General features: G+C 65.7%; 1 protein-coding gene across 1 annotated transcript; it reads left to right on the plus strand.

The window, feature by feature from the left end:
- Positions 1-604: 604 nt before the first annotated feature.
- ELN (elastin) lies at positions 605-24,971 on the plus strand. Its single transcript, XM_050909091.1, has 34 exons — positions 605-717; positions 7,631-7,684; positions 8,155-8,181; positions 8,369-8,401; positions 9,672-9,716; positions 10,352-10,441; positions 10,884-10,946; positions 11,062-11,127; positions 11,213-11,260; positions 12,492-12,563; positions 12,806-12,832; positions 13,041-13,112; positions 16,181-16,207; positions 16,717-16,785; positions 17,084-17,128; positions 17,268-17,351; positions 17,442-17,510; positions 18,460-18,564; positions 18,656-18,703; positions 20,132-20,290; positions 20,372-20,431; positions 20,587-20,739; positions 20,863-20,919; positions 21,545-21,640; positions 21,854-21,907; positions 22,136-22,270; positions 22,455-22,502; positions 22,926-22,967; positions 23,194-23,235; positions 23,702-23,728; positions 24,134-24,175; positions 24,410-24,439; positions 24,560-24,610; positions 24,744-24,971. Exons 1-34 carry the CDS (start codon positions 639-641, stop codon positions 24,791-24,793), a joined length of 2,169 nt encoding a protein of 722 aa, XP_050765048.1. The 5' UTR covers positions 605-638; the 3' UTR covers positions 24,794-24,971.
- Positions 24,972-25,083: the final 112 nt, after the last annotated feature.

The following is a 25,083-nucleotide window of genomic DNA, read 5'->3' on the forward strand; positions in this document are numbered from 1 at the left end:
GACCGGGACCGGGCCGGGTCCCTTTCCCCTACGCCCCGCGGCACCCCGCGGCTGGGAGCGGCTCCTCGCTTGACACCCCGCTTGCACCCCCCCGGACACCCCCATCCCTTTACCCAGCCGGTCGCCACCTGCCCCCCATCCCCCTTCTGCCCGGTGCCACCCGGGATGCGACACCCCCCCCCCACCACCACCCGTTGCCACCCGGGGCACCAAAGCCCCCGGTGCCACCCGGGGCCGCGGTGGCCCGTCGGGGTGGTCGCAGCCCTCCCCTGCCCTCCCCCCGCAGCCTGCCTTGGCAGCTCCCCCCCCTTCCAGCTTTTTTGGCAGAGGCGCGCCCGGATTGGAGAGAGCAGCGAGGGAGAGGAATTAAAAAAAAAAAAAAAAAAGGGGAAAAGGGAAAAAAAAAATAAAAAATAACCAACCAGCCAGCCCAATCGGCTGGAGAGGCTTGTGTGTGTTTGCCCTTTCCTCATGACGTAGTGTCCTGTGCCTCTCTCCCCCCTTCTCCCTCTCCTTTTCCCCTCCCTCCTTCCAAGCCCCCCCCCCTCCCCTTCCCCTCGCATCCTTGGAAGCAACAATTAAGCAGCTCTGGGATAAAACACACTGCCTGCGGGAGCACGGGGGCATTGCTTCAAGAGATGGCAAGGCAGGCAGCTGCACCCCTCCTTCCCGGAGTCCTCCTCCTCTTCTCCATCCTCCCGGCTTCTCAGCAAGGAGGTAAGGAAAGAAAAGGCTCCTTCCCCTTAGCCCCGGCCAGCGCTTTTCCCCGGCTCTGCAGGGACCCTCCACCGGCACCGGGGCTCGGCTGCTGCCCCCCCCCCCCAGCCCCCCGGGCAGCCCCACGCCTGCCCCGGCTGCGTGTCCCCAAGCAGGGATAGGCAGCCCCCCTGCCCTGCCTTGGGGACATCCCCGAGGGTGGGAGGGCACCCCCCGCTGGGTGCCACCTCCCCGGAGGGCTCTTTGCCCCCCAACCCCGCGAATGGCGTCTGCCATGCCCGGGTGGGGTGGGATGTCACCGAGGGCAGTGACACAGGGCAGTCCGGGAATGGCACCGCTGCGCGAAGCACTTGTTGGGGGGGAGGCTGTGAGGTGCTGCATCCTGGCGAGAGGCTCGGCGACACGAGAGGCTTGGGGACACGCAGGCAGGGCGCAGGGCAGGGCAGATGGGGGTGGCTGCCAAGCTCCCAGGGGGCTTACAAGTGTGAGGGACCGGGGGAGCTGGCACCCATCACACCCCCCCGGTGCGGTGGCGGCGTGAGCTGGAGGGGCAATGGGAGTGTCTGTGCGTGCATCCCGCAGTTGATGTGTGCGAGCTGCTGCGCAGTGTGTGGCCGCGACACAGCCTGCCGGGCTGGTGCAGCTGCAGAGCAGCTCGACCCACCCGAATCGCAGGCTCTGGGTGCCTGGGGTGGCCCCCGTGCCACCCTCCTTGCACTCGTGTCACCAGCGTCGGGTCCATCCACCGGTGCATGGCACGGGTCATGGCTCGCTGGCCAGTCCCCGGCTGGGCAGCGGCAGGGGCTGCGTGACACCCCAGCGCAGGCACACGCACACGCACGTGCCGCAAACCCGCTGCCGGGGCGGGGAGGCGAAAGCCAGCGCAGCGGTGCGCATCCCACGGCGCCGCGTGACGAAGCCGGAGCCGCCAGCACAGCAGGTGCCTGCCCGCCGGACGGCTCACGTCTCGTGGTCTGGCCATGAGCACGCACGGAGGTGGGGAGAGCTGCTCTGAGCACAGATTTATAGCCCGCTACAGCGGCCAAACTGGGCAAACGTCTGCGAGGTGGGGACAGCACGGTCAGGGATGGGACAGCCACCTCCGGAGAGCCAGGCGGTGGTCACCCCATGTCATGCCGTGGAGAGCGTGCGATGGGCATTGAGCCACCATCGGTGATGGGGTTGGTGCCAGAACCGTCACGTGAGGCTTTTCGGCCAGAGAGGACTGAGGACCGGAGGAGGGGAGAGAGCAGAATCCCATGGGCAGGGGAGGGCAGTGCCAGGGCTGCCTGCGGCACCAGGCAGCTGTAGGCTGGGCCACCCTCGCCCAGGGCAGAGCCCTCGGGGCTCTGCAGCCAGCAGCTCCATCTGCCAGTGCCCTGCAGCTCCCTGCTCTGCCCCGGTGTGGTGGGCTCATGGGACCCCGACCACAGGCTGGTCTGCCCCTGGCTGTGCAGGCAGCGTGACCCCAGAGTGGTGCCAAGCCAGGCAGCTGCCTGTAAAGCCGGGCCACTGTCAGTGCCTGATCCTGGGTAGCTACAGCTCAGGGTCAAGGTGCTTGATGGGATGCAGCTCAGTCCTGGGCACTCTCCGTCTCCGACAGTGATGCTCTGTGCTGGCTTGCTGAACCACGGTGGCTTTGCTCCCCAGGTCTCAGGCAGCGGCTGGCTGGGACGGTCTCAGGAGGACTTTGGCCCCCGGGTGAGATCCTGCAGCAGTTTCTGAGCAGTTTGGGGCTGTTGGCCCCGCTCCAGTCCCCAGCTCAGTCTCCAGGGGTGTTTGCTGGTTTGGGAAGCAGCTCGCAGAGGAGGTGGCCCTGGCCCTGGAGATGGTCCCAGTGCTGATGGGGACACCGGAGAATGCTTCCTCATGGAGAAGTGACCAGTGTCGCTGCAGCCTGGTGTGCTGCGTGGCACCGGGCAGGCTCAGCTGTGCTCCTTGCCCTGCCAGCCCTTGGGGACTGAGCTGGGACAGAGGCACAGCCAGTGGCACGGTGCGGGGGGGATGCCAGGGTGCTGTGGGGTGCACCCAACCTGGAGAGGGCTCAGGGCAGCATCCTCCAGCACCCACTGCCTCTGCAGCTCCAAACCAGCCTGGCAGAAAAGGGACCCTTGAGACATCCCAGGATCAAGGGGGAAAAGGGGGGGAGCCCCCCTGCACACACAGGCTGTCCCCCTCGGAGCAGTGCCAAGGGGTTGAGCCCCGGGCTTGCAGCAGCTGGCGGTACTGGGGAAGCTCCCAGCAGCGGGTCAGGATCAGCCCCTGCTGCTCTGCACCCCTCGGGGGAGCGGAGTTGTGCTGGGCACCGTGGCGACGCGTATGGCGGGATGCAGGCCGCTGCGCGGGGAAGCTGCTGTACGTTTCCCTAACAGATGCCAAGTGCAGCGTGTCCCAGCGTTTGGAGCAGGGGATCTGTCCCTCAGTGCTTCCATCCGTCCCTCAGTGCTGCCTGTGCCGGAGGACAGCGACACCCCCAGGGGGGACAAGCGGGGCCCCAGGGGGTCCCAGCCCTTGCAGGGTCTAGGACCACGGAGGGGCAGCTCGGGTGGGTGCAGAGAGGCTGGCACCGGGTGTGCTGGCATCCCAGCCTGGGTACCGTACCCCAGGGCCAGTAGTGCCAGTTGTGGGGCTGGGATGGCATCTCCCCTTCCTAGCCGGGCACCTCCCCGAGGCACCGGCCTGCTGGGGTTGCTCCCGCCGCAAGCAACTTGCAGGGTGCAAGCTTGTCTGCCAGCGCTCAGAGATAAAAGCTGAAGCCTCGGGGGGGCTGGAGAGGAGCCAGGCTCTCAACAGCAGCCCCCCCTGCTCTCCCCCCGAGCTGCTACCAACGAGCTCGGGCCGGGATGCAACGCAGCTTCAAAGTTGCTTGGAGACTGCATGTTTCCAAAACTGATTCTCCCAAGAAAAAGAAAACAGCGGCGTGAGGGAAGAGGGGAAATATCTGCGGCGGTTACATGCTGAGCCTCCTCCGGGAGTGATCGCCCACGGGTGCAGGGAGGGCGGCGAGGTATGAGGTTTGGCCGCCCGGCGAGGGTGTGAGCTCGTGTCCTGCGGTGGATTCTCCAGCCTGGTCTCGGTCTCAAAAGATGTTGAATAGAGAAAACGTCTGTATTTCTGGCTTGTAAAGAAAGCTGCAAGCAGTGGTGCAGGTAGAAATGGTGCAGATGATACAAACGGTGGTCAGTCTGAAATAGCACAGGTAATGGAATAGTGCGGATATTGCAAATAGTGACCTGTGGTACAGAGCTCTGGAAGAAAAAGTCCGGTTGCTATAAACAAGGCTCCACACCAGATCCTGAGCACCTCCAGGGAGTCAAACCCTACCACAGCTGGGGCTGCACATGTGGGTGCAAATTCTCCTGCCCCTGGCTTGAGAAGACATCCCCGGGGTGGGTGCTGGGGTGCTGGGGGCTAGCCCCATGCTCTGCAGGCTGACAGCCAGCCCTGGCCCAGGAGACAAGCTGGGAGATAGGAGAAACCCTCCTTCCCTGAGTCCCAGCAGGCTCGGACCAGGGGCAGAGGCAGCACGGAGCTCCTTCAGTGCTGGGAGGCTGGTGACTCAGTTTCCCCTTCCCTGATGTGCCAAGGGAATGCGGGATGGAGAGGCCAAAGAGAGGCACGCTGTGCTGGGGAGCAGACCCCAAGCTGGGCTATGGGCTCCTGCCCCCGAGGCTGGGGAAGGAGAGGGCTGGGGAAGGACAGAGGCCGGCTGGAGAGCGATTGCCGTAGCCCGGTGCAGCCTTGGGGAGCCCACGGTGTAGCCAGTGCCGAGCGCGTGGGCTGCTGTCAACACCCAAGCTGCTGGGTGTTGGTGGTGCTGCTGATGGGTGGGACTGGTGATGCTGGGGTGAATTTGGCTGCTCGAGGCTGGTCCTCAGCCGGAGAGCCGAGCGAGTCAGAGACCCCCATGCCCCCTGGCAGTGCCCGCACTGGGGAGCAGACCCCGAGCTGGGCTCAGGGCACTGCCTCCCCACCGGGACGAGCCCGGTTCTGCCAGTGCCAAGGCAGCTTGTAAAAGAGCTTCAGGAGAAGTGCAGAGCTGGCCGTGTTTGGCAGCAGAGCTGGTCAGGGAGAGCAGCAAGGGGGGAGCAGCCTCCTGCGATGCTCCTGAGCAAAAACCTCGGCTCCCCAAAGCCGCATGGCATCCCCACCCCGGCCATCCCACTGTCCCCCAGCCATCCAGGCTCCTGCCAGGACTTGCTGCCCCCCTCCGCCTCCTGATCTGGGCATGGAGATGGTTGATGAACTGGCACATCCCCTGGAATCCTCCAAAAGGTGCAGACCTGCCACGAGGCACGGGGATGGGCACAGCGCCTTGGCCCTGGGATGGTGTCTGGGGGATGTCCGGGGAGGGGGCAGCGACAGTGGCACCACAGTGGGACCCCCCTGCCAGGGTCCGCAGTGCCCAGGAGGGTGACAATGATGAAGGGCTGAGTATAGCAGCCGTGGCTGTGGGCGGGTGTCACCTGGACCTTTCTAGGGTCCCCAGGCACCCCAGGAAGGCTGTGAGCCATCCTGCCTTGTCCCAGCTTCCCCGGGGATCTCTGCCAGGCAGTGCTGGCACAGGAGGACAGAGGGGTAGGGGAGCTCAGCCCAGGTCCCCTGGGTGCCCGGCATCTCCCCAGCACCAGGGACCTTGCCTGGCCATGGGGGGCTGACGCTGGGGGGTACCACAGGGGCTGAGCACAGCGGGGACCTTCCTGCTTGGTGGGGGACAGTCACTGGCCCTGGACATGGGGGTCCCCGGCCGGATCCTGGCCATCCCATCGGCTCTCGCTCCCAGCGGTGGTGGGGTGTCCCCTCCCAGCAGGGCGGGTAGGGGAGGACAGGCGATGTGTGGATGCACGGAGTTTGTTTGGAAACAGGCAAGAAGTTGGGATTTGTTTTTCCAAGCTGGGGGGGCGGTGGTTGGGGGAATGTGCCGGGAAAAGGAACTGCTCCGTAAACCCTTGGCCAGCAGCCAGGCCGGGCTGTGCCGTGCCAGAGGGGTGAGCCGGCCGGCCGGAGCGATGACTGAGCGTGTGCCCCCTCCACTCCAAGGGACGTAGGGACATCAGCTGCTCCAGGGCCGGATTCAGCCCCTGGCCCTGGCAGGGCCCTGGGAGGTGGTTTTGGGGGGCAGAGGGCTGAGCCCCGCTCTTTGGCATCACTGGGGCACGTGGGGGCTGTGTGACAGGTCCTGGCATGGGTCCTCCACCTGCGTGTGCATCCCGATGGGTTTGTGAGTGTGTGTCCTGCTGGCGCGTGTGTCCTGACATCTCCTGTGCACGCACAGCCTGACACCCCTCTTGCACGCGTGTGTGTCCTGACACACATGTGGGTGCATCCCGGCGCCTGGTCTCTCTGTGCGGCTGGGCTGGGGCTCCATGCCAGGTGCCCTGGGTGACGGGGGACACATGTGAGCAGGGCCCAGGGGACACCCCCATCCCTGCCATGTTGCAGTGGGCAGCTGTTGGGGTGAAGTGGGGGGCTATAGGGCACAGCGAGGGGGAACCCCCAAAGTTTGCACCACATCAGAGATGGAGAAGAGATGTGCAGCACAATGTGCCCCCCATCGCGGCATGCTAGCTCTGCCACCCGCCTGGCACCTGCCTGCGTTGGCTACCCTGCCCGGCCCCTGGGCACTGCGCAGCCTGTGGTGGTGTTGCCAGGGCTATACCACTGTGTGCACCCAGCTCCTGGGGGTGCTGGGTCCCCCCCCACCCTGGCCAGGGTGCCGGGGAGGCGACTACAGCCTCAGAGCAGGACAGCAGGTCCTCAGGTCCCAGCCATGCCACCGCAGGGTCCCCAGTGCCCGTCCACCCTGAACTCCGTCCCCTCTGCCCAGAGCAGGCAGGAGAGCTGGGTGCAGCTTGCTACAGGGGTGCTGGCCATGGCAGCCGTGCGCTTGCCTCTGGCAACCCCCAAATCCTCCTGCCAGCCTCACTGCAAGCCCTGCCAGCCGTCCTGCAAATCCCGCTGCAAATCCCACGGCAACCTCCTCAGTGCCAAAAACATGCTCCAGCCAAAAGCGGAGCATCCCTCCGCGTTGCAACCTCCTCGTGCCACCAAGCCACCTGCAAGCCTCCACCCCATCCATGGCCCTGATGGAGCAGGGGGGCCCACCCAGGGGATGGCTGCCTGGGGGTCTGCAGGAGACAGACCTTTGCCAGGGTCCAAACCAGCCAAAAAATGTTGCCGTGGTGTCTGAGCACGACCTCTGAGCATGAGCTCCAGAGGCCCTGGAAAGCGGTGGGACCTGGGTGCTTATCTCAGCTTCGCAGAGACAGGCAGAGGGACGCAGGTGGTTTCGATGGGTCTCAGCACTGTCCCCCAGTCCAACACCCCAGTCCTGCTGGCCTGAGCTGGCTCTTCCCGCTGGCAGCTCAGCAGGCAGGGCAAGGCAGGGCAGGCAGCGTGGGCATGGGGCAGCCACAGCCAAGCATGCTCAGGGTTGGCTGGGACCAGCGTGGGCTGCGGGGATGAACCTGGACAGCCTCACCCCCCCCGCCATGCATGACCATGCCTGGACCCGTCCCTCCAGAGACATGTGAAGCTGGCGGTGATGGAGACGGCGCTGGCTGTGGTACGGGACAGGTTTTGGGAAGTGGAGCTAGACACCAGCCAGCCCGGCTCCCTGCCAGCCCCGTGTCCCTCCCTCCCATGCGGGACCAAGTCCTGCTGACACCTCCACCAAGATGCCCTCCCCGGCTCCCGGCTGGGGCACCTCTGAGCCCCGTCACCACTGTCACACTGGGGAAACTGAGGTGTGCAAGGAAAGGCAGGGACCTGCCCTTGAGACCTCGCCCTGAGGCTCTGCATCCCACCCTCTCCGCAGGGAGCAGCTCCCCATCCCAGGAGGTGCCCCCCGCCCGCCCCGCCGGATACACTTGGATCCCTGGGGGGATTTTAACGAAGGTCTCTTCTCTTGCAGGGGTCCCTGGTGCTATCCCGGGAGTGGGAGTCCCAGGAGCAGGCTTTTTCCCGGGTAAGGGGGTCCAGGCAGTGTTGAGGGGGGGCATCACCCTGCTTGCAGGGATGGGGCAGGTGCCCGGGGGGTGCCTGGGTGCCTCTGAGCCAGCACAGAGAGCTGAGGACCTGCCAGCTGGGATCAGGGGACATGGGGACACGCTGTCTGGCCGCTCAGCCCTGGGTGGCTGCCCCAGCGCCAGCCCCGCGGCGTGGGGACAGGACTGGGTGGCAGTGCCAGGCTTATGCTTGGGGTCACTAGCCCAGGGCTGGCACCTACACCCCGCCCAGCCCTGGCCATGGGAGATGCTCTGAGGTCACAGCCTGTCCCCAGTGTTTCAGCCAAAAGCTTGGGGACATCCCAGGGGGGATGCCCCATCGCCTTGCACCCTTGTGACCCTCTCTGCCTCCTGATGGACCCCTGGGAGCCTGGCATGGGTGGGTGGGTGCTCACATGGATGGGTGCTAAGACTGTGCCATTGCTCGCAGGTGCTGGGGTTGGAGGTTTGGGAGCAGGTGAGTGCTGGGACCCCTTTGCCCAGGGTGTGCCGGGATGGGGAGCTGGGTAGCACCCCCGGCAGAGCTGCCTTGTGGCGGGCAGGGGGTCTGCCACGAGGCTGGCCCCATCCCGCACGGTGTCCCCCCCTTGGGGGATGCTCGGAGGAAGGATGGCTCTGACCCCTCTCCACTCGCTCTCCCCTAGGACTTGGGGCTGCAGGAAAACCTCTCAAACCAGGTAAGAAACCTTTCCTTGGCTCTCTCGCCATCCCTGGCCGTGCCAGTGGCCAGGATATTTCCCGACGCCTGTTGGCCTCACGTTTCTCCCACGTGGCCAAGGGGACCCCCCCACCCTGGGCACCCCTACGGCCAAGGCACGCAGCAGCTGGCACTTTCTGCCCTGCCCTGCCACGCTAACCCCTGCCAAGCCCCCGTAGCCTCAAGGGAGCCTTCCTCCCTCATCCCCCGCTTCGGCGCACTGCCCTCTGCCCTCCAGCCCCCGTGGACGGCCCTTTCGGGGTGCTTGCTGCCTGCCAACCTGCGCCAAAGCTCCTTGGGAAGATGCAAAGCCGGGTAACGCTCGCTCAGCCCTGCTGGGAGCTGGTGCCTGTGGGAAGCTGGCAGCACCTCCGCCTGCCTGTGTTCGTGGCCGAGCAGCTTTTGCTGGGGCTCCTGCAGCCCATGCTGGGGTTTGTCTGGCCTAGAAATGAGGGGGCAAGAGGGGGCATCACTAGGAGAGAGATGAGATGCTGGCAGGAGGATGCACAGCCCGAGGGCACTGAGCCTGGGACATGGTGAGGAGGTGCCAGGCATGGCTGGGAGGTGGTGGGGCAGCAAGGACCGAATGTGCAGGAGGCAAAACTGGTGCCAACGGAGACGCCCGGTGCCCATCGAGGCCCAGGGAGAGATGCTCTTTTAGGCAGAGACGCAGGTCTCCCCTCCCTGCCTTCCCCAGGGGCACCCTCTGTGCCCCGGGGCAGGGGCACGCTGCACCCCATCCGGCCCCCCGAGCCGGCCCGTCTGCGCGGCGGGAGCGCCAGCCCGAGGCGGGGGCCGGCAACCTCCGTTTACTCAGATTTCAGCTCGTGGAAAGAAAAACAAGGCCCTTTATTTCGGCGTAATTAAAACCAAACGCGGCGCGGCCGCGAAGCCCCAGCCGGAGCGGTGTCCGCGCCCTGAGCCAAAGGCAGTGGAATTTGCGCCTGGAGGGAGCGAGGGCTGATTAGCCCCAGATGTTGGAAGGCAGCGCTGGCCGGAGCCGGAGGGACTCATTCCTCAGCCATAAACATTTCGGCTCCATCCCCTCGCGGCCCGGCAGGGTGGGGGGCGGGCGAGGCAGAAAGGGAAGGGATGGGGGACCCAGATGCTGGCGGGCACGTTTGTCACCCGTCCCTGTGCCCGTCCCTGGGACACGCTCCCGTCCCACGGGGGATGGTGCAAGCGGGATGCTCCTGCTCCTCTGGCCCCGGCTGTCGCCCCCCGCTACCTCACCCCACTTCTCTTTCCAGGGGTCGGAGGCCTCGGGGGACTTGGCCCACTTGGCCTGCAGCCAGGTGAGCACAGACCACCGGCCGCCCCCGCTCCGGACTGTCCCCAGGGCGATGTCCCCAGGGCCCCACCCTGGGGACAGCATGTGGTTTGTTCCCATTGGGTGCTCTCCGTAGCCTGCCTGGTGGGTCCCATCCAGGCTGGGCACCCTTCCCAGACCTCAGGGTCTGGCAGCCACCAACAGGCAGCCCTGTGGTCCCCCAACATCATGGCATCAACCATGGCTGGGTGATGCCAAGCAGTCACAGGCCAGGAGGGACATGGGGTCCCCGCGGGGTCTGCAGCAGAGGGACAATGCCTGCACGTGGCCAGCCAGCCTGCCCAGGGCCGCTAGGGACCCCGGCGTGTGCGGCAGCCGGTGACACCGCAGAGTGCCCTGGGTGGTGTTGGCACAGCTGGTGACGGGTAGCATGTGGATGGGAGCAGGTATTTGGGGGGGACGCAGGGAGAAGCTGGTGCAGGACAGGGCAGTGCCTGCTAACCACCGCCTTGCCCAGCCTAACGCCAGCCCCCGGCACCGCTGCGCAGCCCCCCATGGCTCACCACCCCCTGCGCCCACTGTGGCCGGCGTGGAGGGCAGGACACCTTCTCGCCGGCCACTTTTTGGAGATGCTCACGCTGGTTATTCTCCTCCCCGCAGGTGCTGCGGGTCTCTTCCCTGGAGCCGCCTACCCTGGGGGCGTCTTCCCAGGTGCTGCCGCTGCCGCTGCGCTCAAGGCTGCTGCGAAAGCTGGTCAGTGCTGGGGGTGTCCGATGCGATGCTGGGCCAGGCAACAATGCCGAGCAAGGCAACGCTGGGGCTCGGGCAGCCCCCAGGGACTCCCGGTGTCCCCTGGGAGCCTGGGTTAGGAGAGCTTTCCCCATGGAGCTGAGGGACTGCAAGCAGGAGGTGCTGCTCTCGTGGGGATCCCCACCAATTCGGAGGGACCCTGGCACATCTTGGTGTGCCGGGAAAGGAGCGTTGCCCAAATTTGAGCCCCCAGGAGTGGAGAGCACCGAGCTGCCTGGTCCCTGTGCCCAGGTCTGGGGGACCCATCCCTGGTACTGCTTCAGGGCGTCCCCTTCGCCTCCCAAGAGCCGTCCTGAGCTTGTCCCTTCCTTTGGCACTGCTCTGGCCACCCGTAGCCCGGTGGTGGCATCTCACACTGGTACACTCCTCTTCCCAATGCCCCCGGGTGCTGGCATTGGTGGCATGGGTGGAGTTGGTGGTCCTGGTGGCCTCGGGGTCTCCGCAGGTGGGAAATATCCATCGTCCCCAGCATAGCCGAGCCCAGGGCAGACTCGTCCCCATGCCTGCCAGGGTGGGCAGGAGCCGGTGCCTCGAGCTCAGGGGGTCTCTGCTGCCTGCAGGTGCGGTGGTACCGGGCGGGGTGCAGCCCGGGGTTGGCGCGGCAGGGAAACCCCCCAAAGTACCAGGTAGGTGCACGGCCCCGAAACCGGGGGCCGGGGCGGGGGACGGCTCCGGCCAGGCGCTCATCCCTGCCTTTCTCTCGCCCGGCAGGTGCTGGGATTCCTGGAGCTTTCCCGGGCGGCGTGCTCCCTGGCGCAGGTGAGCTGGGGGTCCCCACCCCACCGGCAGCACCCCGACCTCCAAGGGGGTCCCCACCCTGCCAGCAGCACCCCAACCTCCGAAGTGGTCCCCACCCTACCAGCAGCACCCCAACCTCTGAGGGGGTCCCCAGCCGGTGCCAGCACCCCAATTTGAGTCGATAGCCTTGTGGCCAGCTGCACCCTGGGCATTATAACACCTCCTCTGCCTGCCCTGCCCACGCAGGCAGAGCACCCTGCCCTGCAGAAGCCTGCGTGCAGCCCCAGGCTGCCCGCCTGCCTAACTCCCTGCCTGCCCCATCACTGCTGCCTGCAGCTTCCAAACCCGTTTGCTGGGGCCATAGCGACATTTCCACCATGCCAAAGGCGGGGGGACCCGGCGTCTCCGGGGGTCTCATGCCAAGCTCTGCGGGAGCAGGCGGCATCAGCACCGGGAGAGGAGCTGGCACGGACCACGCCAGGGCCGGCTTGCCCAGCCAAAGGCGGCGTGGGAAGGAGGGGGAGGAGGTGGCGGCGGGGGGGGAGAGGAATTCCTCACTGCAAAGTAATTTGGAGGAGGAGAACTTGTGAAAACAAGATGTTTCGACATTGTCAGAAGGAGAAGTGTGTTGCTGGTCAGGAATGTCTTTTCCATGTCTGAAAACGCGTGAGTTATAATGAAAGACATTTGTAAAACGGAAAAGAAAACAAACCAAAAAAACCCTCCAAACCAAAAACCCAACCCAAATGACTGCGAGGCCAAAGCGCTGCCTGTTGCCCCTGGAGGGTCGGGGCTCAGCGGGCAGGACCCCCCCTCCCACTCCCCAAAGAGCCCCAGCTTGCACGAAGCCACTGCACATCAGCGGGGCAGAGAGCAGTGCCCAGGCTTGGCTATACCGTGGTGTGGGCTGGTGCTTTGCTGTCATGAATGGGACCCACTCGTGGGTGCCATGTACCCTGCAGGCACCCCGAGCTCCTGCGTGGGCAGCATGGCTCCCCACAAAGCACAGGCAGCCCCAGGGCTAGAGCAAACCCTTCCCCGGCAGCTCTGCCCCGGGGGGTGCGGGGAGGCTGGTACAGGGGGGTCCCAGCAAGCCCCCGGGGGATGAGGATACCCTGTCCCAGAGCACAAGGGTTAGTGCTGAGCCAGAGATGGGTGACAAGGGTTTGGGAGCTGGGTGCAGGGGTCTCAGGTACCAGCAACAACATGATGCCCCACCATGCTGACCTGGCCTCTCTGGTCTCTGCCGCAGGTGTCCGCTTCCCTGGCGTAGGGGTGCTGCCCGGAGTACCCACTGGTGCTGGAGTCAAGCCGAAAGGTCCAGGTAGGTCCCCTCGATCCCCTGGGGACACTGGGGTGGAGGGCAGGTCCAGGGCCGGCTCCAGCTCTGCCCTCATCCTCATCCTGCTGGGGCTGGCTCCAGCCCATCCTTTGGGGTCGCAGCCCCACAGGGCAGTGGGCTAGCGAAGCCGACCTCTGGCTGAGCCCACGCAGCCCACACAGACTAGTTTGGACCCCAAGGACCAGCCCCGAGGCTCACACGAGTGCCTTTGTGTTTCTGCCTAGGAGCAGGAGCCTTCGCAGGAATCCCTGGTGAGTGTCCCATCTCTCTCGCCCGTCGTTCTCTTCCTTCCCAAGCCTGTTCATCACCGCCATGGCCTCCCCACACCAGAAGATGCCTCAGGGCTTCCCAAGCCACCTGCTCTCCTCTCCCGGGGTGCCCCGGGGCGCTCCCCTCTCGCAAGGACTGGTGGCAGCCTGGGCGCGGGCTCCAGGTGAGAGTCTGCTGTTGGCTTTGCAGGACTGGGAGGTTTTGGAGGTCCGCAGCCTGGTGTCCCTCTGGGGTATCCCATCAAAGCTCCTAAGCTCCCAGGTAAGCTGCCACAGCCAACGGGGCTAGGGGTGAAGGACCCCCAGCAGAGCCAGGAGAAGGACCCGCCACTCCCCCAGGGCCGAGCCCCGGTGCCCCCGGGTCCCCTGGACCTGGCAGTGCTGGTGCTGGCCCTGGGACAGCAGGACAGAGCAAGAGGCGCTGGGCAGGTGAGTTCAGCAGCAGCCCTGCCTGTCGCAGCCCCGTGGGCAGCTGCCTGGATGCTGCTGCTGGTCTTGCCCCCAGCCCATGAGGACGATGCTGTTCCTCTCTCCGGCTGTTGTAAGGTAGGAAAGAGCATGTTTCTGGGGACATGCTTTGGGCCAGGCCACCTCAGGCTGTCCCTGCTGGCTCCTCCTGGCACGAGGCACAGCCCTTGCAGGGACCGTCTGCTTTCTGCAGCTCCTGGGGTTGTGCCCGGCATCGCTGGGCATTCGCCTGGGCCAAATGTCCTGGCTCAAGGAGCTCTGCCCAAGGCCACCAACAGCAGGCAGGCGGTGGGGATGGAGCTCCAGGCAGGTCTCCCTCCCCACTGCCCTCCCAGACGAGGCTCAGCCCCAGCCCAGGGAAGCCTGGGGGTGCTCAGCACCCCTTTCCCAGGCTGGGCTGCTCCGGGGACCTCCATCTCCCAGCCCTGCGCCGGGTGCCAGTTCTGCCCGTCCCCAGCCCACGCAGGGACAGTGGCAGGATGGGCAGCGCCAGGCAGCCAGTACTGGGTGCTGTGCCCTCCAAGGGCCACACTGCCAGCTTGCTGGTCCCAAACACATCCCCGAGGAGGAGGGCAGCCAGATCCGAGCGAGGACCCGCATCCCTGGGGTGCTGGGGAGCGAGTAGATCCACGGGCATTTTCCCACTTGCCGAAACAAGTTGCTGCAGGCAGGAAAGCCTTGGCGGGGGGAGCCCACCCCCGGGGAGCAGGTCCCACTCTGGCACGGGCGCCAGGCCCAGCAGCTCTGCCAGCTTCCCCCCGCCGGGGCCCGTCGCCGCAAACGGCGGCAGAAATACTTGGCCTGCTCCGGCTTCCTCCCGCGGAGGCAGAGTTACGCTCGTTAGGGCGACTCGGCCCCGCCGCCATCGGATACTGTCTGGCCTCCCGGCCGCAGCCCGGCCCCAGACCGCCTTTCATGGGGTGCCCGGTGCGGAGAGCAAACCACCGGCGCATGGCACGGCCGTGGCTGGCTCCATCCCGCGGCGGCCCCGCCAGTGGCCCACAGCCCGGACGGGACGCTGCTGCCGGCTGACCCACTTTATGGGGAGCCTTCGTTAAATAAATCAGGGGAGGACACGCATCCCCTTGGCCAGGGAGCCCCACCAGTGCATCACGCCACTCGCGGGGACCAGCAGGACAGTGGTGGTGTCCCCAGCTGTGGTTTCAGCTACTGGGTGCTGCCTGGCACCCCAGTCCTTCCCAGGGTGCTGGGGGACGCCAGTTTGTCACCTCTGAGGGCTTGGGGCTGGCGGCGTGGGGACACACTGGGCTGGCTGTTGAGGCTCTCGCTTTGATGCTGCGGACGGACCCGGGGGCTGCCACACATCCCTGTGTCCCCTGCGCCGTGTTCCAGCTGCAGTAGGTCCGGGTCGAGAGGGGACGAGAGGACAGCAGGGAAAATAACACTTTCAGTGGAAAGTCTCCTTTTTGTATGATTTGCCCCAAATGCCTTAGCCAGCTCCTGCTCTGTGCTGTCCCCGCTCAGGAGGCAGCCCCGGGGCCACCCCGCTCGCTGGGGGCTCAGCCTGAAGCTGTGACTGAAGTCAGGGTCCCACCCAATGCCGTAGGGATGGGGACTGCTCCCCAGTGCCCGGCCGCACTGGGGTGGCATTGGTCCGTGCGAAGCCCTTTCCGTGCCAGCCAGTGTGCCCATCGGCCCTGAGCCCCCCCGGCAGTGCTGGTGGCACCCCTGCGCCAGCGCAGGATGGGTGCGCATGGCCCCGGGGCAGGGGCTGCTCTCACATCCAGCTGGGGGTGGTGGGGAGCTGGACTTGGACCCAGCAAAACCCTCGGAGACCCAAGGGCTTGGACTCTTGACCCTTGGAGTCACCTCCACATGTGTCACCCAGTGCCGGACCCTTCTGCAGCTTTGGGGTGAGCGAGGCGCTGATGAGGTGCCCCAGGATGGGCAAGTGGGGTCCCCAAGGCGGGGGAAACTCGGCATGGCTCATGGCCACCACAGCCTGGAAAGCCTCTGCCTTCCAGCAACGCTGCACTGGTGTGGGACATGATGGGACAGCCTGGCAGAGTGGAGGGAAATCTGGTCCCCACATGCTGGCTGGTGGGAGGGGAAGGCGTCCCGTGCTCAAGGAGATGCTTTGCCATGAGCAATCCTGTCCTGGCTGCATGCAGCCGCATCCCCGCCCTGCCTGCAACCCGCCCCGGCAGGAGGCCTTGATGTGTGAGACAGCCTCCACCCTACGTGCCGCTCGAGGTGTCCCCATCGGGGATGTGGCAGCCCATCACCCCTCCTCAGGCCGCTGCCAGCAGTGATGGGAGCTCGGTGCTGCCGGCTCCGAAGTGCACGGTCCTCGTCGAGTCACGGGCATCCCCGCGCCGTCCTGAGCAGCGGGATCCTGCTCTTTCGCAAGGAGACGTTTCCCTGACCGCGATGTTCCAGTTTGTAATCCCTCCCTGTCCCTTCGCGCCAACCTCCTAACGAGGTCACGTTTCAGTGGAGGCTCCCAAGCCCTGATTCCAATTAAAACCTTTCATTTGGAGCTGGCCATGGCGTGGCCAGCTGGGTACAGCTCTCGCCGCGGGGGTCCCAGGGGACCCCCCCGCTGAAGCGGGGTCATAGGAGGCTCCTGCAAAACCGGCTTCGGGTGTGACAGCCCTCGGTGCGGGGCTGAGAGTGGGTGGCTCTTTTTGGAGCCACTGCTTCCAAGGTGATGGAGAAGAGCATCTCCTGGCCCAGCTCCATCATGAGGGCTTGTATCCTGGAGGATTTACTATCCCGATGGAAGGAGCCCCGAGGGCTGGTGCTGCACAGCCGGCTGGCAGAGAGGGGCTACACCGCGGGGCAGAGGGGGCACGGCCACCGGCAGCCAGGCGCTAACCCGCCGCCTTCTCTCCTCTCCAGGTGGCTATGGATTGCCTTACAGCACTGGTAAGCTGCCCTACGGTGAGTGCTCGTAGCCCTTGCTCCACGGTCGTAGCTCCTCACGGCTCCGCCGGCTGCCGCCGTGGCCTCGTGGCCACCGACCCTCGGGGCGGTATGAGGGGCATCCCGCTCCCAGGGTGAGGTGGTCCCTCAAGGGACCCATGCCTTGCCCTGCCGTGATGCCTGTGGACCCAGCTGGGAGCAACCCGGCTCTCCTGGCATCCCACGCCACGGGGCCGGGAGCCGTTAATCCACAGGCACGTCGCGGCACCGGCAGCAGTCGGCTGGCTGGCTGGCTCTCTGCTAGGACACGTCCTGAGCCGCAGCCAGCTCCAGGCAGGGATGTTTGAACTGGCATTGCAACTGGGGGGGAGCTGGCTCTGGCATCCCTCCCACATCCCTCGACGTCAGGATGGGGGGAGATCCTTTGGGCCGAAGGAGCTGCTCCGTCTGCCTCGCCCCCCTTCCTAGGGCCAGTGCCTGACCTGGCTTTGCCTTTCTGTTTGTGATTGCAGGCTTCGGGCCCGGCGGGATAGGAGCTGGCATCGGCATAGGAGGAAAGGCAGGGTACCCCACCGCGACAGGTACGCTCCCTTCCCAGGCAGCCCCAGGGTGGGGGACTGGCACGGGCATGGCGGGGGGGGACTGGGCACCCCGGTCACTTTGCCGGTGCTCGGATGGGGTGTTGGGCACTGCCTGGCTGTCTGGTGGCCCCAGAGAGGCTGTGTCACCCCAGGGACAGCCTGGAGGGGTGCACCACCTCCCAAAGGAGAGGCGGGTGGATGCTGACAGGAGGGGCCAGTCCCCAGGGTCCCTGCGGGATGGGGGAGCTGAGGTGAGAATGCTCTCGGGACCTCAGTGGCTGCCCATGTCCTTCCCCAGGAGTCGGAGCACAGGCAGCAGCAGCAAAAGCAGCAGCGAAATATGGTGAGTCGCCCTCCGCGGGCACATCCATCACCCATCTCCCCAGTGGGGCAGCTGCTCCCTCCCTCCCTCCCAGGCTGGGGGGGATGCTGGTTGTGACCCTGCATCACCGAGCTGACGGTCCCTTTCTCCCCTGTGGCAGGAGCCGGTGTCCTGCCCGGGGCTGTCGGCATCCCGGGAGTCGCCGGAGTGGTACCCGGCGTCGGCGTTGTCCCAGGAGCCGGAGGTGAGACGATGGCGGGGCTCGGCTCTGGGGCTCGGGGAGGGTCGTCTCCCCCTGTCCTGCACCCCTGACTCTCACCCGCTACCCCGGCAGTTGGAGTGCCGGCAGCGGCGGCAGCGGCGGCAGCAGCGGCGAAGGCAGCAGCGAAGGCAGGAGCTTTTGGTGAGTTCCTTGCTGTCTCGGACAGATCTGGCAGCTGCCTGTGGGGCCGGGCTCACTCTCGGGGCACAGAAGAGCCATGCATTGGTGCCAGGGCTGGGTGGCTTCACTGCCTGCCCCACCACCCCCTGCCCCATCTCCTGGGGTGCTGTCCCAGCCCCAGACCCCTGCCCCGGCTCCAGCGGCTGCTTGCCGGAGCTCGGGGTGAGGTGAAGCCACTCTGCCGAGCCAGCGGCTTTTGCGGATGGAAGGCAGCAAGGGGCGAAACCTCCCCCAGGGCTGCAGAGGGGCTTTACCCCCTTGGGTGAGCTTCCAGCAGCCTGTTGGGAGAGCCGGGCTTGGGCGTAGCAAAGCCTGCTTTGCAAAAACCAGCTTTTTCGGCGGTGGCTGGAGGGCTGGCTAGCCACCTCGCAATGCAGCAGCCCGACACGGGGCAGTACATCCCCATCACGCATGGTTTCTCCGTAAGAGATGTGGTTTTGCTGTGCCAGGCTCTGGCGGGGTGTCCGGGGAGACTGTGTCTGTAACGAGCCATCGTTCGTTAGCGGAGGGATGCGCTTGGTGATGCAGATCTCACGTTCGCTGCTCCCCTCCTTGGCTGTTTTGCGGGAGAAAAGCAAGTAGCAAACAACCGCTCATTGGAGCATCCAGAGGAAACATGTCAGCCCTGGGAGCAGCTGGGATTTACAACCACGGCCTTGGGGGACCTCGGGGGTCCCCAAGCTCCTGGGTGGCCGGGTGGGCTCCAGACCCCTGGGTTGGGTGTAGGGAGCTGGGAATCCCAATCCTGGGCACACCCCAGGTCCCCTGAGCAGCTGGTTTGGGAGGTGTGGAAAGCCCACCTCAAAGCCAGGTGCCCCAGAGCTTCCCATGACACCGGGGGAGACCGTGTCCCCACCAGTGGCATGGGGTATTTTGGGGGGGGGTGTCTGACTGCTCTGCTTCCCTCCAGCTCCAGGGGTGCTGCCAGGAGTTGGTGGCGTCCCAGGCCTCGTGCCCGGCGTTGGCGGCGTCCCCGGCTTGGTGCCCGGTGTCGGAGCTGTCCCCGGGGTGGCAGGTGACTGTTCCCAGGACCCCTGTCCCCACCACTCAGCTCTGTGGGGGCAGAGGGGCTGGTGGCTGAAGGTCCCTCTCTCCTTTGTCCCCAGGAGTCGGGGCACCGGCAGCAGCGGCAGCAGCAAAGGCAGCTAAGTTCGGTACGTGCTGCGCGGTGCAAGAAGCTCCCCAGCAGCTCCCTGGGGACCCCTGCTGACCCTCTCCCCCCGTGGCACTTAGGGTGCCCCCAGGCAGGCGGGTCTCCCCTGGGGATCACTCCTGATGGCTCATTACGGGGAAGCATCTGGGGATGGGATGAGCCAGCCCAGCTCCCAGCTTCTGCATCCGGGCTTGGCTTCATCCCCAGGGCAGGACCTTCCCCCTCTCCGGGGTTTCTGCAGGCTCCTTCATGGAGGTGAACAGATGAGACCGAACACGTGTCTTTGGACCTTGTCTGAATTCTTGGGTTTCGTACCAAATCCATTTTTCCAGCAGCAAACCTGACCCAGGATCTGGTGCCCGCGGGCTCAGCCTCGCTGCCCGGGTGGGCAGAAATCCCTGGCAGAGAGGACCCCTGCCCAGGGTCACCGCCTTCCAAAAACCTGGTGGGATCCAGCAAGTGCATCCAACGTGGTCTAGCAAGACCCAGGCCCACCACCCCCAAGGGAGCTCCAGCGAGGAGGAGCCCAGAGGGGACGAGGGACATGGCCAAGCAGCAGGGAAGCTGGGAGCCCGGGCGCAGAGAGGAGGCAGAAGTGGCCCTGAGGCTCCACACAGGGCTGGGGTATCCATGTGCTGCTCCAAAAGGCAGTGCCAGAGGTTTCCTGGCCAGGTCCCAGGACCTTCTCCTGCATCATCACTGCAGAGCCCTGGGAGTCCCCTGGGAGCAGCCATGCTCGATGGCAGCTTTCCTTTGAGGGCTGAACCATTGCTGGCCATTTCTTCCATTTCTCTTCCACATCATGTAGAAAAAAATCCCACCACGTGCCCAGGGAAGGATGGGATTTAGGGAGAAACGTGGCAGTGACAAGTTAATGGATGTGTGCTCTGTGCTGGGGTGCCAGGCACCTGCCGAGCAGGGGGCCATGAGGACAACCCCTCTGGCACTCAGCCCTTCCAGAAGTGACCTGATGCTTGTCCCTGTGGCACTAACAAGTGCCAGCGGGTCAAAGCTGTCACTGCCCTGGGCAGCTTCCCAGTCTGGCCAGTGCCCAGGGTGCCCAGCCCTTCCAGGGAGCTACTGGGGACCACCAGCCACTTCTCCTCTGTGGCCTGTTTGGCTGCAAGGCTTGATGTCCCCATGATGAGGACCATCTGGAGCCCCCCGTGATGATGAGGATCATCGTGGTCCCATGTGCTGGTGACTTCCCAGCCTCTCTTTTACAACAGCAGATTTCCCATCCTCACTGGGGCCTCTTGGGAGACACGGGACCGGTCCCTCCCTTGCACCCCTGTGCATCTCTCCTGGGACAAGGTGGTGGGGTGCTGTCCTCACCACAGCACAATGATGAGAGCAGACCTATGACGAGGTCCCGCCTTTCAACTGTTGCTGCAATGAGATCTAACTTCTCCCCTCTTGTTGCCTGCAGGAGCTGGCGTCGGCGTTCCTGGTGTCCCCGGTGTCCCTGGTGTCCCTGGTGTCCCCGGTGTCCCTGGTGTCCCCGGTGTCCCTGGTGTCACCGGTGTCCCCGGCGTGCCTGCCGTGCCCGGCGTGGCTGGGGTTCCTGGCGTGGTACCTGGCGTTGGAGGTGAGCAGATGGGCTGGCACGAGCCGATGGGGTGGTGCTGGCCTCACCGGTCCCCTGACCCTCTCCCTTCTGTCCCTACAGTGGGTGGCCCAGAAGCCGCAGCAGCCGCAGCGAAGGCTGCAGCGAAAGCTGCGGCGTTCGGTGAGTCACCGTCATCCTTTCTCGGGGTGGAAGGAGGGATGCTTGCAAAGGGGCAGCGTGGGGGGCACCCCTGGCACCGTGGATGGTGGGGAGGTCAGTGGGACCCCTGCCTACGGAGCCTGCCTGCTCGGCCACATCCCTGAACCTCTCTGCAGGAGCAGGGCGCGTGCCCGGAGTCGGCGTGCCCGGCGTTGGCGTGCCTGGCATCGGCGTGCCCGGCATTGGCGTGCCTGGCGTTGGTGTGCCTGGAGTTGGCGTGCCCGGAGTTGGTGTGCCTGGTGTTGGCGTGCCCGGTCTGGTGCCCGGAGGCATACCAGGTGAGAAGGTGTCTAAGGGATGCTTGGGATGTCCCCAGCGGTGCTGGCTGAGGGGTGCCGGCATGGCCACCACAGCCCATCACTGCCCCTCACGCTCCTCCTCTCCCCCAGGAGTCGGAGTTCCAGCGGCCGCCGCTGCTGCCAAAGCAGCCGCCAAAGCAGCCAAGTACGGTAAGCCGGGATCTCTCCGGGGTTATCCCACATGTCCTGTCTCCTGCCACCTCCCCACCCCAGGCTGCTCCCCTTGTTGGGGCTGAGGCCTGGCACTGCACAGGGTCCCTGTGGGTCGGGGCGAGGGATGACCTCTCCACGGGGCTGTACGTGGGATGAGGTCCTGGCTGTGTCAGGGGGTGCTCTCCAGAGAGCTGGTCTGCATAGAGGGTCCTAGATTCACCATCCTTACACCTTATATTTTAGTCCATCCACCCTCCCTTCTACCCACCCATCCACACCACCAGCCAGCGAGCCAGCCACCTCAGTATCCATCTGTCCACTCATCTGTCCATCCATCCATCCATCCATCCTGCCATCCACCTATCCACTCCACATCCAGCCAGCCAGTCACCCATCCACCCCAGCATCCATCCACCGCACTCTTTATCCATCCATCCATCCATCCACCCACCCGCCCGCCCACCCATCCTACCATCCATCCACCCACCCATCCTACCATCCATCCACCCACCCACCCCAGCCTGCCATGCCTTTTCAGCCGGCTCCTTCCACGGCCTCTCTTCCTGAGCCGAAGCCCCAGTCCTTCCCTCTCTCCTTGCAGGTGGCCTGGCTCCTGGTGTAGGTGCTCTAGCTCCCGGCGTGGGTGGCCTTGTTCCTGGCGTAGGTGCCCTGGCTCCTGGAGTGGGTGCCCTGGCCCCCGGCATTGCAGGTGTCCCAGGTGAGGAGGAGGAAGGCGGGTGGTGGTGGCAGCTTGGCTGGTGTAGGGGCAGGTCTGGGGCAGAACAGGCGTGAGGAGGACCTCGGTGGTTTCCATCAACTCATGGCCATCCCTTGGGGGATGCAGACAAGGCAGGAGGGATGCGCTCTGCCCAGCATTGCTGGAGAGCACCCCCCTGGGGACACTGACCCCCCTCTTACTGTCTCTGCTCAGGGGTTGGAGTTCCGGCCGCAGCGGCAAAAGCAGCAGCGAAGGCAGCCAAATTCGGTGAGTTGGCCAGAGAAGCCCATCGCTTGCGGCTCAGCCCACAGCCAGCAGCCCTACCTGCCCGGTGGGCATCTGGGGTCTCCCCATGAGCCCTGGCGTGGCACAGACTGGTCCAGGGGAAGCTAGGGGGCTTCGGGGGTGGGCACCCCACACCGGCACATCATTCCATGGGAGTATGAGGATCACACAGGGTTCACCCCCACGCTGCCTCATCCCCTCCCTCCGCAGGTGCCGGGGTCGGAGGGGTGCCAGGTGTGGTGCCCGGTGTCGCCGGAGTGCCAGGAGTGACACCTGGCGTCGGCGTCGTGCCCGGGTTGGTGCCGGGCGTGGGGGTACCCGGTACCGGCATCCTGCCCGGGGCAGGTACGTGCTTCGTCACACCCTGGTTGGGGACCCGCTTGGGGACAGCGGTGGCCAGGGATGCTAAAAGCCACTGAGCCACATGGAGGGGTGGCAGGGGGGGATGCAGGTGGGATGGGGGACGGTGGCATGCAGGAGGGGTGCAGAGGTGACCATCCTAACCGCCGTGTCCTCATTCGCTTTGCAGGCATCCCCCAAATAGGGGTGCAGCCTGGTGTGAAACCTCCCAAATTCGGTACGTACCTCTGCTACCCTGCCCCAGGTCCACCTCGGACTGTCACCAGGCACCCTCCTCATGTGGCCATCGGGGTGCTGGCCTTGCTTCGTGTCCCCTGTGTGCCCCCTCGTGTCCTGGTGGAGGGTGGCCCAGGCATGGGAGGTGGCGTGCTGTCACCCATGGGCGCTAAGTGCCACCAGTGCCCCCTCCCCTGCACTCGCAGAGGACATTTTTCTCCTGCTCTGCATTGCCTCCAGCAATGTGTCATGCAGGGGATGAGCCCCCTCTGGGTCTTCTTGCTCTGGGTGCTGTGAGATGGGTGCTGGGGACACCCAGGATGGGTGTCAGGGCCATCCCAGCATGTCGAGCACTGGCTGGGCGTGCCCTGAGCTGGTGGTGCCGGGCTGCCAGGGGACAGGGCTAATGGTCTCTCTCTCGCAGGTGTTCCCGGGGTTGGAGTCCCAGGGGTCGGCGGCATCCCAGGTAGGTACTGGCAGGAGCTGAGCACAGGCAACGGGCATGTGCAGGCAGAGGGCATCCCTGCTCTGGGATGTGGGCAGAGGGATGCTCCCCCAGGGCATGGAGGGAGTGGGGCTGTCTGAGGAAGGACGGGCACACATGGGGCTGGGCGAGGAGCAGATCAGACGCTGCCCCGCTGCCCGTCCCTGCTGGTGCTCACCTGGGCTCCCCATCTTAGGTGGCCTCGGAGTCGGTGGCCTCGGAGTTGGTGGCCTCGGAGTTGGTGGGCTTGGTGCTGGTGAGTGATGCTGGCCCGTGGCATCGGGGCTCCCCAGGGTCGGGGTGCAGGGAGCAGAGTGGCGGCAGCATGCTGGCAGAGAGCCGGAAAGGAAAGGGGATGGATGGGAGGCAGGGGATGCAGGGTCGCTTTTGTCCCCTCCCGGTCCCACAGCGCGGCCCCACCCCACACTGTCACTGTGCCCTGTGCCCCATCTTGTATCTGCCACCTGCCCTGCTCCCGGGGTGTGATCGGAAAGGAATGTCATCGCTGAGCAGGTACCAAGGGCCATAGCACCAGTGTTGCCCATTCCATGGGGACAGGGGACGGTACTGTACCATGTCCCCAACATGCAGAGATGCAGGTCCCTTCCTGGGGACCCTCTGGGCTCATAGCAGGGTCTGGCTGCAGCCCCGGGGGCAGCGAGCGCCGGTGGGGGCTGCGCTGATGCCCCTCTCTGACGCAGGGATCTTGTATCCAGGAGCTGTTGGGAAACCTCCCAAGCCAGGTAAGGAACAGGGGCTGCTCCGGCCGGGGGGGCTGGAGGGGTGACCCCCATCCCCGTCCCCATGCTCCCCGCCCTCCCCAGGGCTCTCCCATCCCACAGGTTTTGGTGCTGGGGGGCTGCAGCCAAGTGAGTGCTGCGGTTTGGGGCTGGGGTGGGAGCGTGTCCCCTACCACGCCACGCTCGTGCCCGCTTGCTGTCCCCACCTTGCTGCCGTCCCCCACTGGGCATGCCACTGCCCAGGAGAGCACCCCGAAGCCAGATGGGTGCCATGGCGGGGACAGGGGCTTTTGCAGCGACTCCTGTCCCTGCAGTGAGCAAGGGTCCCCAGCCAGGGTGTCCCCAGCCAGGCAGGGTTGGGGTGGCACTGCTGTCACAGGCTGTCACCGGCTGTTGCTTTTTCCCCAGGGGCTGGAGTTCCCGGCTTTGGTGTGTCACCGATATTTCCAGGTACCATCCCCAGCTCGGCGCCTTGGCACACACCCGGGGCACATCTCGGTGCCCGGCTGGCTCACGGGGACATGCACAGCCCACGGAGCACGGGGACATGGCCACGGCCTGGGGAGGGACCCAGGGGGCTGGGCTGAGCCGGGGGGTGCTTGGCTGGGGGGTGCGGGGCAGAGCAATGTGGGTGCCCGGTGGGTGCTGAGGGCTTCGGTGCTGAGGGCTTCGGTCTCCTTTCAGGTGGGGTCGCCGGCCAGCTGGGATTCGGTGGTGAGTGTCCATCCCCCAAGCAGGGCATTTTTGGGGGACGGGGGGGGGTCGTATTCCCCTTGCCCCCAGCAGCTGAGCGGTGTGGGGGTCCTTCTCACCCCGTTCTGCCTCCCCCTGCAGGGAAGCCCCCCAAGACCTTCGGAGGAGCCCTTGGTGCCCTGGGCTTTAGAGGTGAGTGCTACTGCCGGGTGACCCCCAGCCCTGCTGGGGCCGGCTCCTGCACCCCCTGCCCTTCTCCCAGCCACCCCCCCAGGGGTTCAGGAGGTGCAGGGGGGGGTTCACTCTGTGCATCCCCCCCCCCCAGGTGGCGTGGGCTGCGCACAAGGGAAGTACTGTGGGAGGAAGCGGAAGTAACCGCCCGCCGTCACCGATGACCTCATGAACTTTGGTGCTACTGCATGGTCCAGAATGTAAATCCCAAGCAAAGCTGAGACACCCCCCCCTCCCCAAAACCCCGGACCCCTCCCCCCCCCCATCCCGGGGCCATCCCTGGCCCCACGTTCCCAGGAGGGACCCCGCACCTCCGGCAGCGCCCATCCCCCCCCCCCCCCCCCAGCCCCTCCATCCCAGCAGGGAGCGCGGAATAAACTGCGGGGAGCAGCCGTCCCCCTTGGTGCTATCGCTCCCTGCGGGATTTGCGGGGG

Source organism: Gymnogyps californianus, chromosome 20, assembly GCF_018139145.2.
Source record: "Gymnogyps californianus isolate 813 chromosome 20, ASM1813914v2, whole genome shotgun sequence".
NCBI lineage: Eukaryota > Metazoa > Chordata > Aves > Accipitriformes > Cathartidae > Gymnogyps > Gymnogyps californianus.

Coding starts and splice junctions, on each gene's coding strand:
- ELN (XM_050909091.1), top strand. CDS start 639: ATGGCAAGGCAGGCAGCTGCACCCCTCCTTCCCGGAGTCCTCCTCCTC. Junction 7,685..8,154: donor AGGAGCAGGCTTTTTCCCGG/GTAAGGGGGTCC, acceptor CATTGCTCGCAG/GTGCTGGGGTTGGAGGTTTG. Junction 23,236..23,701: donor CCTCGGAGTTGGTGGGCTTG/GTGCTGGTGAGT, acceptor TCTTGTATCCAG/GAGCTGTTGGGAAACCTCCC.